The sequence below is a fragment of the Streptopelia decaocto genome (genome assembly GCF_964273445.1).
Source record: "Streptopelia decaocto genome assembly, chromosome: 4".
In the NCBI taxonomy this organism is placed as follows: Eukaryota; Metazoa; Chordata; class Aves; order Columbiformes; family Columbidae; genus Streptopelia; species Streptopelia decaocto.
In genome coordinates, this window is record NC_138658.1 from 75,479,188 (window position 1) to 75,495,566 (window position 16,379).

At 46.0% G+C, this 16,379-nt stretch overlaps 1 protein-coding gene across 2 annotated transcripts in view; it reads right to left on the reverse strand.

Moving 5' to 3' along the window:
• The window catches only part of DDRGK1 (DDRGK domain containing 1), a 38,605-nt gene extending 27,541 nt beyond the window's left edge, over window positions 1-11,064 (reverse strand). Inside the window, exons 1-2 of one of the 2 annotated variants that reach the window (XM_082050787.1) lie at window positions 10,897-11,062; window positions 4,505-4,657 (exon numbers count right to left, since the gene is read on the reverse strand). In XM_082050787.1, coding sequence (XP_081906913.1) covers window positions 4,505-4,657; window positions 10,897-10,984 — 241 coding nt within the window. In that variant the 5' untranslated portion in view covers window positions 10,985-11,062. Of the gene's footprint in view, window positions 1-4,504; window positions 4,658-10,896 lie in introns of both variants that reach the window. The other variant, XM_082050788.1, reaches the window with a different exon arrangement.
• Window positions 11,065-16,379: the final 5,315 nt, after the last annotated feature.

The following is a 16,379-nucleotide window of genomic DNA, read 5'->3' on the forward strand; positions in this document are numbered from 1 at the left end:
GAACTTACTTTCTGTTTGTTACAGAACAAAACAAACATAATAATCCACACAAAGTACCATTTTTGGCAACACTTTTTGCAACAAGTCCGAGAGGTCAGTTGTTTGCAGGATGTGGAAGTGAGCACCTTGGAAAACTAAACCCTTGAAAATATTCCCTGGCAACATATTGGGGCTACTCTGGAGATTCCTAACATTCCTTAGAGAAACCTGTTTCTTTGTAACCGCCCCAAATCGTGGTGTGGTGACACCCACCAGTTTCAGCCAACAAAAATGCAATGTCCCCCCAAATCAACAGCAGCAAGTTTTGGTCCAAGACACCATTCTAAGCGACAGAAAACCTGGATTGCAAAACCTGTGTCCTGCTCACCAACCGAACCACCCTGGAGACGCCTCCCTCTCTCCAGAAACTCTTTGTATCGCATGCCGAGGCAAACAGGTTTCCTCGCTACATGTTTGTACAAAGCCACTGTCGGAAATAAGGTATAACAGTCCTCCAAGCAAGCAGATGTTTGCCCCGGATCATCATCCTCGTTATTTCTACCAGAGTGGGATCAAGACAACATCCCCACAAGTTTCTTGTTGCTTCATTGGAAATTACAGAACTAAAACTTTTATGCAAACATCAAATTGGCTGGGTTGCTTTCTGCTCCAAGAAGCAAAATACGTAATGTCAAGAGAAGTACCAACCTCCCTGCAGTGTGCAAGGCACAATGAGCAGGTGTGGAAGCACAAGCTCGACTCAAGAACTGGACGCCTGCTTTTCCTGCCCATGATCAGCAACCAAATAAAAACTCTCAACACAACATGTACCCAAAGGTGATCGAAGTCCCAAATGGATGCAGTCAGAGTATCAGTCAGGAAAAAAACAAGAGCCACAGACATTCTCTTTGGTCAATAAAAATAAGATCTGAGATTGGAAAATGGTTCAATGCTATTTATTCACACTATTTCATGCCCCAAACAACCCTCGACCAGACTCCAGTTTACCCCTTTCCCTCGCTTAGCTCGCCTGCCCTAAACGATTGACGTCAGAAATCCACACAGAGAGTTTATTTGCATCTTGGCTGCAGCCAGCCCCACAAAGCCACTTCTGTCTGGGTTCAATTGAAATTAAAATGCAACTGAGATAATTAAGTCTGCTAGCTGGGTTATCAGAAGGAACATAGCCACATGAATACAGAACTCTCCTTCCAGACTCATTTTCCACAGGGAAAGGCATGGGCACGCTGCTATGACGTGCAGAGCAGATGTCCTCCGAGACACACAGAATTTAACAAGTCGCCTAGATTGTGCTGCATAAAAGACTATGACTAGAATTAAGTTGGGCAATATAAACCAACCAAACCCATTTTTCTAAAGCCAGCCTGGAAGTGACGCTGGCAGAACACAGCTTGGGGGGTCTCAAGTCATTTTGAGAATTACTTTGTCACCAATAAAAAACCATCTCCCCAGCAAATCTTTGGTCATCAGAGGATATTAATAGATGCTGATATTCTCATAACCGATGACCTCCTTTGAGTACTCAACTAACCACTGAAAAACATTAGTCAGGCAAACCGAGCCAGTGTAGGCACCCGGCTGGCGGGGCTGCCCCCTCAGCATAGCCCACGTGGAACCCGTGAATAAGGAACCTACCTACGCCGTGTGGGTTACAATTCTGGTAGGAAAGTTGAGGCATTTAGTGTTTCACCGTTTATTTTCTGTCTGTGACAATCTGCAAGTAATTTAGATGCCTTACCCCACGGAGCTAAAGGAAGAATTATAACCTGGTTTAGCTCTGCTGGCAATGGGTGTAGATCTGAGCATTCAAAACAATTATTTACCATCTTTGTCTGTATTAAATGACTCCTTGGAAGTAAATAAGATTAAGATTTCAACCACCAAAGGGGCAATTAAAAGTTTTCAAGGTTCTGATCCTTGTGCCACAATTTGTTTTTGTTCCTTTCCCATTACTCTGCGAGAGATTTGAGTACTGGCATAACACAAAAACCAAGCTTATGCAGCAGAAACCGTGGGCTACTATTTTACCCTTGAAGCTTTCTTTGTCATTCTGGAATTGAAATCTGATTGTCAGATGGAAAACAGAAAACCCTCATGCAAACCACAACTCCGAAGCCTGCAAGTGGCGCTTTGAGACCTTTCCTAGAGTCAGCAGAACCAGCTCCTGATGGGCAGAATATTTCAGTAATAACAGAAGCTCCTCCCTGACTCTGCTTCTATGTTTGTAACGGTAACACAGGGAATCCTTCCCAAGTTCAGGGCTAGAAATCTTGCAGTGATAGGTTGGTGTGACCCACCTCCACCGACCTGTGGCACAAGCCAGAGTGACACAGAGCAGGATTGAGTAACTTTCCCAAAGCTAAACACAGGCCCAGAGTGGAAATTCCACATGCAGCACAGAAACTTGCAAGTAAAACATTTCAGCAAGTTTAACAATATTTGAACAATTAAAAAAAAAAAAAAAGAAATCCACTTCAGTTGCAGATGTTCAGAAGCCTTCTGAAGCAACAAGAACATTTACAAGTCAAGGCTGAAGAAACCAGACTGGCTTGTTTTCAGTGTTGTTGTCTACGTTGCCAAATCACTTTGTTCTTCAGCCCCAGGTGCCCCAACTGGTCCTGCATTGCCTGGGACTGTGCATCACCCCAGGCATTTTGGGCTCTCCTTCCATGGGAGCCAACTGATTTTTATAACACAAAACTCTGCTGTAGGGATAATTTGCTATTTCAACAGGTTCAAATGGAGTAATTAGACAAAACTGGTCTATCTTGCAATGAAAAAGAAAATGCACATGTCCCCCACATAAAGGAGACAATTCCAAGGGTGATTGCAGACCTATGCTGTATGTCCAGGGAGTGGGCTTCAAAATATGTAACACATCCTTTTTTAAGGGGGAAAAAAAACCCGTCTTAGAAAAGCTCAGGGCCAGGCTAAAGGCTCTGCAACACAGACACAGCCAGTCCATGGCAAAGCTGGGGGTCTAATCCCAAGTATTAATAATAATAATATGACCACTGGTCACTCACACCTCAATGCTGCTCAAGTCTACGCTCAGTCTCCAAAGGCTCTGGTGTTACTGCTGTGCAGTGGTGCTCAGGCACTTGGAAAGAGCATCCCAGAATAAGAATAAAAAGCCACACAGAAGCACAAAACAGAAGCAAAGAGCAAAAAGTTGGTTTAATTTGAAAAAGAAATTTAAAAAGGTAAATAAAACAGGGATGTCATTTCCAAGAAAACTTAATGCAAGAGCCCCAGCTCTTGCATCTGACGTACTGTAAGCTGCAAAAGAATTATTTATAAAGCTCAACAACACAGATTCTTTTATTGCTAAAGTGATAAAGAGACAGAAGTTGTTTGTTTTGACAGCTTCACTGTTGTTCTTCGGCATTCAAACTTTCCCTGTCTGGAGTTTAAGGCAAAAGATTTTCAGATTCCATTTTCTTTAGAGGATGTTTTCACATGAAAAAGAAATAACCAAGTTGAAAAGTTCAGGCCTGTCAGTGTTTCGTTTGTGAAACCGTTGAATGCAATTAGCTCAAACAGCACGTTTAGCGGCCAACGTGAGTGCAAGATGGTTTCTACAAACTGCAAGATGAGAAAAGCTGAAGAAAATGCAACTAGGCCCTCATTAAGGCATCAAACAGACATGTTCCTACTGTTTCTCACCTTCTGCAGACCAAAAGGACACCCTGATCTCCACTGCAAACTCGAGTAAAGCAAAGCCCACTTTTATCAATACTTAAGCAGAAACCTTAACATTTAACCCACAATTTGAAAGCAGAAGGAATCCAGTTAGGTGAATCATGGTGATGTGGCCTCTTTGATTAAAGATAATAATGTGTGAAGTTTCACCAGAAATGGGAGTGAGGCTTACAGGGTGTAGAAAGATGTTATTTATCACCATATTCTTGTCTATAAGCACAGCACAGAGATGTAGCTACTAACTGTAGATCCAACACAGAACAGAGGACTTGTCAACAACCTGCAGTCTGTGGTGATCCCCAGCATACCAGCTTGATTCTGACCACCACCTGGATGGCTTCTCAGAAAGAAAACTCCAGATTTTCCAGAGATTGCATTAGGGAATTAACACTTCCCAACAATTTGCAAGAAACCAATACTTTACTACAGCTTGTTATTCTACTGCAAGATGCAGATTCTGGTTACCCAAATTTAACCTGCATGGCGAAGCAGGAAATGCAAAAGGCAGCTTCTAAGGAGCAAGCGAAGAATATGTCGCGATGCACTGTTGGCACAGCAAACTGCCACAATTCACCACAGAAGCAGGTACACACTTCAGTTAAAGCTAAGTGGTGTCTAGAGATAAGTGATGAAGTATGGAAAGAAGGTGGACAGCGAGCGAGATGACAGTCAAGTTGCAAATGATTCAGTCAGCAACACTGAAAACTTTTCTTCAGGAGCCAACCACACTCCTTCACCAACCTTTATGTCTGCTTTTAAGGTATGTTTCAATGTTTGCAAGATGAACTGAACCAAACGTTACCTTCCACCCAGTCTTCTGCCTGCTGCGCTCTCCTCTGGGCCATCATCCGGGTTCCCATGTTCCTCCGGCGCCTCGGCATCCCGTCTCCCCGCTCCTCATGGGGCCGAGGCCTGGCCACCGCCGCCGCCACATTTTGCTGGTGTTCCTCATCGGCTGGAAAAGAGAAATAGAAGCGATGAGAGATTTGCCATCTCTGCTGGCTGCAGTTATCTTTTTGCCAGTCAACTTTTTGTGCATGGTAGGAGATATGTGCAAAGTTGCTTTGCCATGATTAAGTGGAATCATGTACTGGAACCTTCTTATCTCCGCACAGTGCTCTGTGCAATGGAAATTTTATGCTGATAGCAGTCTCTTTTGCAATAGTGTAGAGATCATCGTAAAGAAAAACATATAGCTGGGTGCTGGTAATGTTATTTGATCTCACAGAGCCCACACAAAAACCCTCAAAAAAATCACCATACCACAAAGACACCACTCTCCAACTGCTCAAAAAAACATTCTTCTTTAATCTAAACTGATAATCTGTTTTTTCCTTCTGCCAGGAAACCATTCCCTTCACCTGGTAGGACTAGCAGTCTAATAATTTCTGAGTTACCAAAAGGCAAGAATCCAGAGGTGCTTCTTTTTCCCTTCTGAAGGATTCTGATTTTTATTTTGTACTTGTGTAACTCAGAAGTAGATTCATCTGAATCCAAACCACAGAGCATACATGTTTCAGAATGGAATACATCAATTATTATACCTGAAACAAACCCTGAATAGCAAAGAAGGATTACAAATTCCAGCTGTAACTTCATTCTACCACGCTGATTTAAACTGCAGATTTCCCAACAAACACATGGAGGGGAAGACGGAACACCAAAGGTCACTGCAGCTCCCGCTACCATCCTCTCTGCATCTGCTGCAGTTACTAATTAAGATCTGACAAATGAGGAATACCATAATAGAGGAGCAGCTGAGATACAGCATGGGGGAAAGTGACCGGTGGGCTCATTTCAGAAGTTCTCTGTAGAAAACCCTCCCCCAGGTTTTTCTTTGAGACCTCCATGATCCTGTTGCTATCAAATACCATACTCATGCCAAAACAATCAGATAAAGGTAAAATATCACCATCCTTGATACCTGCTTTGCATATTCTGTTGATAAGCGTAACTGATATTTCCGTATGTTGATACTTGCTCATTCCTGCAAAGTATTACCTACTATGTTTTAATTCAGGTAAATATTCAAATGGTCTCACAGAAAGCTGCAAAACTACTCACTTACTTAAACTCAAGACACATTTTTTGTGCCTTGCTGGACTATAAGGTGTCCCAGCAGGAGCACAAAATGCTCTCCACACTCTGCCAAGCCTCCAGGATGCTCTGATCCAAACAATGTCTTCCTAAAAAAACCCTCCTATTAGCATATCTGTGATCAGAAAATAAGATTCATTATGAATACATCTACAGGACGATCAAAGGTGTGCTCACGGCTCATCTCAGCATATCTCAACTAGCTTCAAAGCAGCTAATGTTGGTACTGATAACAATACAGCTGCAGCAGCACTGAGCTCACCAGAAGCTGCAACACAGAATAATGTGGGGAAGCGTTTGGCCAACAAAGCCACCACGAATTCAGGATTGCTGCAACACCCTGTCAGCAGTCCCCCAGCAAACCCAGCACTAACATGCACCGTGACATTTTGAGCTGAGTCACTGCACTATCACACTGCTGTCACCCACTTGTTCTCATCCACCCCTTTTATCTGTAGACCAAACCAGGTCTATAATAAATCACAGGGCGCAGGCTCCAGGGATCTGAAAATTGTGCTTCAAGGCTTGCCCGGTCTTATTTATATTCCCCTGTGCTGGGCACTGGTGAGGCCAAACCTCAAATCTCGGGGTCAGTTTTGGGCCCTGAAGGACGAGAAAGCTCTTGAGGTGCTGGAGCGAGTTGAGAGAAGGGAACAGAGCTGGTGAGGGGCTGGAGCACAAGTGTGATGGGAGCGGCTGAGGGACCTGGGGGGTTCAGCTGGAGAACAGGAGCTGAGGGGAGACCTTCTGATCTCTGAACTGCCTGAAAGGAGCTTGGAGCCAGGGGGGGTCGGGCTCTGCTCCCCAGGAACAAGCACCAGGAGCAGAGGAAACGGCCTCAAGTTGCGCCAGGGGAGGTTGAGGTTGGATCTGGGAACAATTTCTTCCCCAAAGGGCTGTCGGAACAGGCTGCCCAGGGCAGTGCTGGAGTCACCATCCCTGGAGGGGTTGAACAGACACAGAGATGACATTCTCAGGACATGGGATAGTGGTAACTTGCCAGTGCCAGGTTTGCAGTTAGACACAATGATCTAAAGGTATTTTGCAACCTAACCAGTTATATGATAATGCTTATTTTGAATGCTGTCAAACATGCTATAGGAAAGCATTACACTGCAAAGGCAAAGCAGCACATCACTTATTGGGACACTGCTAAATGCCAGAAATAGTCTGCAGAAGTACTTTCTATACAAATGCAATATTCCTCCTTAACACTGGAGTTCAAACCTCAGCACCCTTCCATGCGAAAGCTTCAGAGTGTCTATCTCAGCACCTTCCAAAGCTGGTCCTGCACGGCGGATCAGCTGTGCAGCTCTAGCGCTCATTCATTCTGGGGCTTGTTTTTGGTTCTCGTTGTCCTGCTTAACAGAGACTGTTTTGCATTTTGTGAAAGAGGAATCTATTTATAAGCCACGTATTCATTTCAAACTGAGGCGCTTAACGCTCACAGAGACAAACATGTGAACTAAGCTGTCCTGTTCTCTCTATTAAATTCTCTACAGGAGACATGGTAATTCCTCAAAGCTGACTAGTGTTGAGAGGGCTCAGAAAGTAGTAAAAGTCCCACTGAACCTGACCCATATCATGGTCAAACACACAAGTTGTTGGACAAGACTTGTCAGATCTCCAAAACGTCAGACAAACAACAGAAGACACCTAGAGACTATGGATTATCATTTAGTAGGAAAAGAGATGCTTTACTACAGCTTTTTTCTTCCTTCCTCCCCTACAGCTTCTGTATGCAAGATATTCAGCTGGATAGTCATCTGAAAATTATCCATGTTAGTCCTCGCATTTCTTTTCATCCTTCACGACGGGGAGGAGAAAAGGATCATTTACTCTGCCTGTAACACTTACACCTGGTCAATGATTAGTCTATTTATTCCAGCATCTAGAAATTTAGCCACGCTCTCTTCCTTCTGATCTGGAAGCACCATAGATTGATCAGAACTGCACACAGAGGGGTGTGACTGCTGGTTTCACAGAATATGGAGGATATACTTAAAAACTCTCTTGCTCTTCTTCTTGGAACTGGATTGACTGTCAGATTTGAGGTCAAGAGTGATTTTCTGCGGGGTCTAGCTCTGTGTTTTTTTCACCTCCTGCTGCAGTACAGGGTGTGGTTTGGCCACTGCCCTTATCTGAATACATCTCTTCATTTTCCTGTAGAGATCTCAGGCAAAAGTGGCACCCCAGGCTAGCCAGTTCAAGCAGAGATTAGTCACACAAGGACTAATTAGACGTGGTATAAAGCCATCTGAGTGAAAGTTAATGACAAACATTATAAAGGTAAGACAAGTTGATCTAAGAGTTGCTCGATGGTTTGCAGAATAGCAGGCCAGACGAAATTAATTAGATAAAGCCCTCAAATTAACAGGAAATACAAACAAAAAATTAAACAGATGTCTGGATAACAGACAGGGGTTTAGGTCGTATTTTAAGTCAGGCATTCTCCAGTTTCCAACTCAGCCTTTCAAAAACTAGTCAATCCCTTTCTCTTGGGGCCAGAAGGTTTACTGCTGTGCTGAGACAGCAGCTCTGCCTCTGTGTTTTCAGAAACATCAGCACAGCGCAGAAGCAGCAACGGGGATTATTTCATCTGACTTGTCAGCCAGTGCACAGCACAACTGTGAGACTCTGGTTGTACCACCTCCTTCCCAAAGGGGAACAGCAGAGCTCTGAGAGAAGAGCTCTTTCCTAAACTGGATGTGGAGCACAGCTGTTATACCATTACAAAATCTTTCAGAGCCCAGACTTCTTAGGACCTAATTTTACATCCCCTAGGTTGAAATCTGCTCCTTTGCAACTTTTCACTTGCTCAGAGCAAAGATATTTTCTCTCAAGAAGCCTATCACAGCAGATTAGCTTCAGTTACATCAGATAACCAAGTCCATCAGGGTAACACCTGGCCTGGCAAGTTTTGAGGCAGCCCAACCAGACACAGCTACTAGTTTGTGAGCACTGATGTGGGGAGAGCTCCACCTACCACACTCTCACACAGTGGTGGTGCTTCCCACCACACCGGCAGCATCCAGCAGCTTCTACCTTCACGCTGACCTAACCTGTGAAATTCAAGGAGAAAGAGATTCAAAACGCAACAGGCAGAAAGGCGTTGGGCTTCCCCGAGGAGCTGCTTTTGCCTAGCACAGCTTATCACATCAGGGCTTGTTCACAAATAGATATGCCAACCATCTGTAAAAGTCAGTAACGTTATGTTTTTCTCAGCAGAACAAGTCCAGGCATGATCTTGCTGGAAACACTGTGCTGCTCCAAATGACCTTTCAAAGGAAATCCAAAGTTACAGGATTTACTTCTTGTGATCCTTCGTCAGCTAAAGCAGGCAAGTCTTGAACAATTCTAAAATTCCCCAAAAGAGAGCATGAAGAGAAGCTGCTGCCCAAATCCCCAGACATTTAAAAAAAACAAAAGGTCAGAGCAACCAACCAGTTCTCTAGGTCAGGTCAGAGACCCTGGTTTCAAATCCTTTCCATGACACAAGATTTCCTTGCAGAATTGTAGCAGCTTCCATTTTCCCCAAAAGAAAAGGAAAGCAAGTCCCCATCTACGACTGAATTTTGACAATAATACACCACAGCCCAAATGATTTTAAATAATAATTTCTGCTGTATAAGGACAAAGTCATTCCCCCAATCTGAAATGCTGTAAAGGGGTTTATAATGACAGAAATCAGCATATTAAGGTAGGAATTGTCTTAAAATCACAATAAGAAAAAGCAAGACCAATGTGGAAGTGTCAAAAAGATGCCACTGAAAGAGATGCTTCAAAGTAATTTAATTATCCTGAATGTAAACTAAATTTAACCAAGCTGCTCAAAAACAGCATCAAAGCTTTTTGAGAACTCAAACCATTTAAAACAAATGTTCAGGCTTCAAGTTAGTTAGAATTTTGTACACTTAGAAGAAAAATAAATCCTCCCAAGCTCCATAGTCCCTTTTTTACCTACGTCATGATACAAGTCAAGCTCAGGAAATTATGTATTTCCAGCAGTCTCATTTCTCTAGGACATGCACCACTCACTTTTACCAAAAGCTCAGTGGTAACTAACTAGAAATCTGACAAAATGTCATCAGTTTCCAGGCTGTTGAGAAAGGAAGATTTAGACCATGTCTATACAAGGAAAAGCAGGAGAAAAAACATGTTGGAAAACTTAAAAGCAATTTTTGCTGATAATAATTAACACAAAGTCCTTACCAGTACACACTTGTGAACTGGCAGAACTGTGTTTAGACTAAAGAGTTTTGTTCTGTCTTAAAACAAAAGTCAAAGCTACAGTCCCCTCAAATACAAACAAACAAAACAATAAAAGCCAATCCCCAAAACCTGGAACTGCTGTTGTTTTACTGACAAAGGGTTCAGTGACTGCCCTGGCTAAACATCTGAATGTGAGACCCCTGGAAAACACAAGAAGGCTGAGAAGCTCACAGCCACATCTGACTTCTTCCCCAATATTCAACTTGCACCCACACAAGGTCAATTCCGTAATGGTTTGACGCTTCCACAGCCGCCGGTCAGCAAAAAAACAGAGAGAGGCTGAAAGACTCAAGTGCTGGATCATCCCCCTGCTCCCAGAACGGGACTGCGCAACACCCCACCTCAACCTGCCCCAGTTCACAACCTCCTCCAGCACCAGGCGAGGTGGAAACAGAGCAAAAGTGGGAGTTTTCTGGGAAATTAAGGTAAAACAGGCCTCACGTGTGACAGGAGCATTAACCAGGGAGGCCCAGGGGTCCCGTCAGCCCGGCTGGGCCGTCCCCTCCCGCGGGGGGTTTCACTCTCCGCTGGCAGAAGGAGCCTCAGGGACACGTTCCCTGCACCGGCCAGACACCAACCCCCCCAGCTGGCCCCCACTCTGGGGCCCCCTCGGGGAACCAGGCCCCGCCGGCTGCTGGAGGCCTCCCCGCGGCCCGGCGGGAAGCGCAGAAAGCCAGGGATCCCCGGGGAACCAGCGGGACCCCCTGCCATGGCGGGCCTGAGGCGGTGCCCCCTCCCACCCCGTTTCCATGGAGACGCCCCCGCAGGCCTCCGCCGAAGGGCAGCGGCGTGGCGGGGAGCAGCCCCGGCCGGGCCGTGACCCACCTGCCCTCGCCTGGCCGCGGAGGCGGGTGGCGAAGAAGAGAAGAACGGCGAGAATGGCGGCGGCAACGGCGAGCAGCACAGCGTCCATAGCCCGCGGCTCCCGCAGCCCCGGCCGGGCCCGCCCGCACCGGCCGGCACCCTCCGCCCCGCCGCAAGGCCCCCGAGCGCGGGCTGCCCTTCTTGTGCCTGCAGCGGGGCGACGCGGCCGGACCGGCGCAGCGCTGGGCAGCCCGCACGGGGAGGGGGCCTGGCGGCGGGGAGAGGCTGTGAGGGAGCGCGGAACCGGGTCCCGGCCGGTGCTGAACCCGGAGGGAGGAATTAAAAACTGTGAGGAAAACCGGCCCCGCGCAGGGCCTGGCCGTGGGGTGCGGCGGCTGGTGTTTCCTCAGCAGCACCGCGGGGTGGCCCACGCGTGGTCTGCAGGCCCAGGGAGCACAGGACAGACATGGAGCTGCTGGAGAGGGGCCAGAGGAGCCACAGGAATGACCCGAGGCTGGAACAGCTCTGCTGGGGACAGGCTGAGAGAGTTGGGGTGTTCAGCTGGAGAACAGAAGCTCCGGGGAGACCTTATTGCAGCCTTTCTGGACTTAAAAGGGTCGATAAGAAAGATGGGGACAGACTTTCCAGCAGAGCCTGTTGTGATAGGCCAAGGGGTGATGGTTTTAAACTCAAGGAGGGAGATTCAGGCTGGACATGAGGAAGAGATTTTTGCCCCTGAAGGTGTTGAGAGCCTGGCCCAGGTTGGGCAGAGAGGTGGTGGCTGAACCATCCCTGAGACATCCCAGGCCAGGCTGGACGGGGCTCTGAGCAACCTGAGCTGGTGAAGATGTCCCTGTCATGGCAGGGGGGGCACTGGGGGAGCTGGGAAGGTTCCTTCCAACCCAGACTATTCTGTGATTCTGTGATATCCAAAACCATGAACCTGCACTTTGATTCCTGCACTGGGTCCAGCTGCACTAAGCACACCAGCTGTCAGGGTGTCCCTTTTAATGGCACTTAAGTTACACTTGTGAGTAATTTGTACTCCACCATTAACTCAGGGCTGTGTAAGTATGGAATCAAGCTGAAGCATGGTCAAGTTGGAGCTACCTGGTTCAGTAGCACGTCATAGAATCATGTCAGTTGAAAGACACCCTCAGGATCATGGAGTCCAACCATAACCTAACTGAGATCCAGCACTATACCATGTCCCTAAGAACCTCATCTAAATGCTTTTTAAACTCCTCCAGGGATGGTGACTCCAGCACTGCCCTGGGCAGCCTGTTCCAATGCCCAACAGCCCTTTCCAGGAAGAAATTGTTCCTAATATCCAATCTAAACCTACCCTGGTGCAACTTGAGGCCATTTCCTCTTGTCCTATCACTTGCTACTTGGGAGGAGCGACCAACCCGCTCCAAGCTCCTTTCAGGCAGTTCAGAGATCAGAAGGTCTCCCCTCAGCTCCTGTTCTCCGTCTGAACCCCCCAGGTCCCTCAGCCGCTCCCATCACACTTGTGCTCCAGCCCCTCACCAGCTTCATCGCATCCTCTGCACTCTCTCCAGCACCTCAATGTCCTTCTTATGATGAAGGGCCCAAAACTGATTCCAGGATTCAAGGTGTCCCACTCCAGGATTCACTGGGGTGTCCCCAGTGCCCAGTACAGTGACACAATCACTTCTCTAGTCCTGCTGGCCACACTATTCCTGACACAAGCCAGGATGCTGGTGGCATCTTGGCCACCTGGGCACACGCTGTCTCATGTTCAGCCACAGTCACCAACACTCACAGGTCCTTTTGTACCAGGCACTTTCCAGCCACTCTACTCTGATCCTGCAGCATTCGTGGGGTTGTTGTGACTCAAGAGCAGTACCCAGCACTTGGCCTTGTTGAACCTCAGACAATTGTCCTCATCCCAATGGTCCAGTCAGTCGAGATCCCTCTGGATCTCTGCCCTCTAAGCAGCTGGAGAAATGATATCCTGACATGGCCTGAGCCAGAGGAAATTTGCCCCTTAAAATCAGAGACACTGACTCTGAACTTGCATCTCGTGTAGTAAGCTGGCTTAATTTGGTATAAATGTAGGAAATCAAACTCCCCAGAGGAAAGTTATTTGTTTAAAAATCAGGTTTGTGTTGGTCTGTTGGACCGTGGGTGGTTGGTGGGCTTCGGCTATAGATTGGTAATTGATTTAAGCTGATCTTGTGCTGGTGTCCAGCCAAATGAAGTATCTACTGCCTGTTGCTTCCCTTTAGCTGGTTAGCAACGCTCTATGACCACACAATGGAAACTAGTGTTTTGGGGTGTTTTACCTAGATTTGATTTTTAGCCAGACCAGAACACGTACCAGCACAAAAAAGGTGCTGCAGGAACTTGCAGCTGAGGGTGGAGAACAAGCTTCTCCCCGCCCTTTGGATGGTCACCCACTGTTAGATCTGAAACCATTTGTCACGTTTAGTCCTGGTGTGAGTGAAATAGAAGGATTTTAGTTTTTACTCGTTTTGACTTGCTTTGTGGTTGTAGCGTTCTGACTGATCCAGCCCTTTCTTGCTTTGGGGATCCCTTTTAAAGCATTGTTTGCCGTTAGGGATATTTTTTTCAGAAATGTTTTGATAAATTGAAAATGGAAATGAGAGACCCTTGGACATATAATCAAAATAAATGTTTTAGCTAATTAGTCATTACTGTGGACTGCACAGCTGCCTGTGCACAAACCATGGTGAGCTTGAGACGAATTCAGATCTGTCTGCCACAGAAAAAACAGCTTCTGCCAAGAAATTTGTGAAGTCTGAACAGTGTGGACACAGTGAAAAGTTCTCAAAAAGGAACTAAACTACAGACTGAATGTTTTATTACAAGGTTTTAATGATAATATTTCAAATCTCTTTGTGGAAATTGATGATAATGCCCCCTTGTCCATATTCTGCTCAAACTGTATTGTCTATAGTCTGGTTCTGTCCTACCACATTAGTCTAATACTCACTGTGTGGTCAGAAACTACACGTCCTCTTGTGACTTTTGAGGCACAAGGGAAATTACACCTGTAGGCAATTAGATAAATCACAAACCGAAGCTTTCCAGGTGGTTATCGTTAGGGTGCGCTTGGACAATGGTTATTTTGTCTCATGTAATGGTCAGGATTGCTTGTAAAAATAAAAAAGGAATGAAAAATGTCTGGGTTTTTCTTCCATGGCTTTACCTGTGAATTTGAAAAATGGTCACTCTTTAATAGCAGAAAAAATAATATCTGCAGAATACTTCATTTTTTTTCTTAAAATTCACTCTGTTTAAAGAACATATTAAACTTTCTAAGAAATGTTATGGACTTTTAAGTTAGACATTAAAATATTCTTTTATGGTTCTGTATCAAGTCCTTTAATGCTGGTGGGGAAACGAACACAGACCTGTGTGGTAGGGGTAGTCTCAGTTTTACTCAGTAGCTGGTTACTGGAGCCACACACGAGCAAACTCTAAGCAAAGCTTGAAAGATGCATCCAGAAATAAGTATTATTCCAGAAAATTTACCTTTTTTTTTTTTTTCTTACTTTGCTTAATTTTTAAATTTTTGCTACAGCTGATGCGGAAGGAGTTGGTGGCTCCAAGATCCTGTTTTGTCATCATCCAGCTGATGACCTCGTTCTCCAGCCAGCGCTTACTTGTGCGATACGTATTTTAGTTGTTTGCATGGTCCCTACGGCCTTAATTAAAGAGTTAATATTAATGATGTGATGTGATCTGCTCCCCTCTGGGCTGCAGAGGCAACAGATGAGGGTTCTCCTGTAGGTGTCACCATTATGCCGTGGAGAAACGGAGCTTGAACTACAGATGAACCACCAAATGCTCCGGTCAGTTCAGTTACAACACTGGGGCTTCTTCAGGAACATTTTACATCCCTTGGTCTGTATTTCTGTTATATTTTTACCCCTTGAAAAATCCCTCCATTTTCTTTCATAACCACACAGATTTACAGTATCACAGAATCACAGTATGTTTGGGATTGGAAGGGACCTCAAAAGATCATCCAGTCCAATCCCCCTGCTGGAGCAGGAACACCCAGGTGAGGTCGCACAGGAACATGTCCAGGCGGGTTTTGAATGTCTCCAGAGAAGGAGACTCCACAACCCCCCTGGGCAGCCTGGGCCAGGCTCTGTCACCCTTACTGAGAAGAAGTTTTTTCTCAAATTTAAGTGGAACCTCTTGTGTTCCAGCTTGATCCCATTACCCCTTGTCCTATCATTGTTTGCCACCAAGAAGAGCCTGGCTCCATCCTCATGGCACTCACCCTTTATATATTTATAAACATTAATAAGGTCCCCCCTTAGTCTCCTCTTCTCCAAACTAAAGAGACCCAGCTCCTTCAGCCTTTCTTCATAAGGGAGGTGCTCCCCTCCCTTAATCATCTTGGTTGCCCTACGCTGGACCCTCTCCAGCAGTTCCCTGTCCTTCTTGAACTGAGGGGCCCAGAACTGGACACAATATTCCAGATGTGGTCTCACCAGGGCGGAGTAGAGGGGAAGGAGGACCTCTCTCGATCTACTGACCACCCCCTTTGTAATACACCCCAGGATGCCATTGGCCTTCCTGGCCACAAGGGCGCAGTGCTGGCTCATGGTCATCCTGTTGTCCACCAGGACCCCCAGGTCCCTTTCCCCTACACTGCTCTCTAATATGTAATTTCCCAACCTATACTGGAACCTGGGGTTGTTCCTGCCCAGGTGCAGGACTCTACACTTGCCCTTGTTAAATTTCATCAGGTTATTCCCCGCCCAACTCTCCAGCCTGTCCAGGTCTCTGGATGGCAGCACAGCCTTCTGGCGTGTCAGCCACTCCTCCCAGCTTAGTGCCATCAACAAACTTGCTGATAGTGCACTCTATTCCCTCGTCTAAATCGTTAATGAATATATTGAATAATACTGGCCCCAGTACTGACCCCTGAGGCACTGCACTAGATACTGGCCTCCAACTAGACTCCGCACCATTGACTGCCACTCTCTGGCTTCTCTCCTTAAGCCAGTTTGCAGAGGATTTTGAGGCTGACTTTCTACCAAGACACTAGAAAAACGTGTGTGATGAGCAGTGGGTGTTAATTAAGTGACTGCTGTTGAAGGGTGACACTCATCCCGCTCAGTCTTGCAACTATTGGGCTATGGTGGAATTATAGTAATCCAGAATTTTCAAATTTATCCTGGGGGCAGTGCCTGATCTGACACAGGTGGTTTGGGGAGAAAATATGTGGCTTTTCAAATGATTCTTTATTGTGACGAAAGCTCAAATAACAGCACATTCTCCCCTCAAATGCCTCGTCGTCTGCAGGAATTATATACGTTTGCGTGAGTGATTGTCACTTCTTTATAACAACACCAAGAATTCATCCAGCTGGCAGTGCAGTCCCAGAGTTTTGCATTCGGTAAGCGATGGTGGCATCATGCATTGATGTCCGGTAATGAGACTCTAAGTAGAGGCAAATTCAGCTTCGTTTCTGCTAATAAACTTAAGTGCATCCAGGA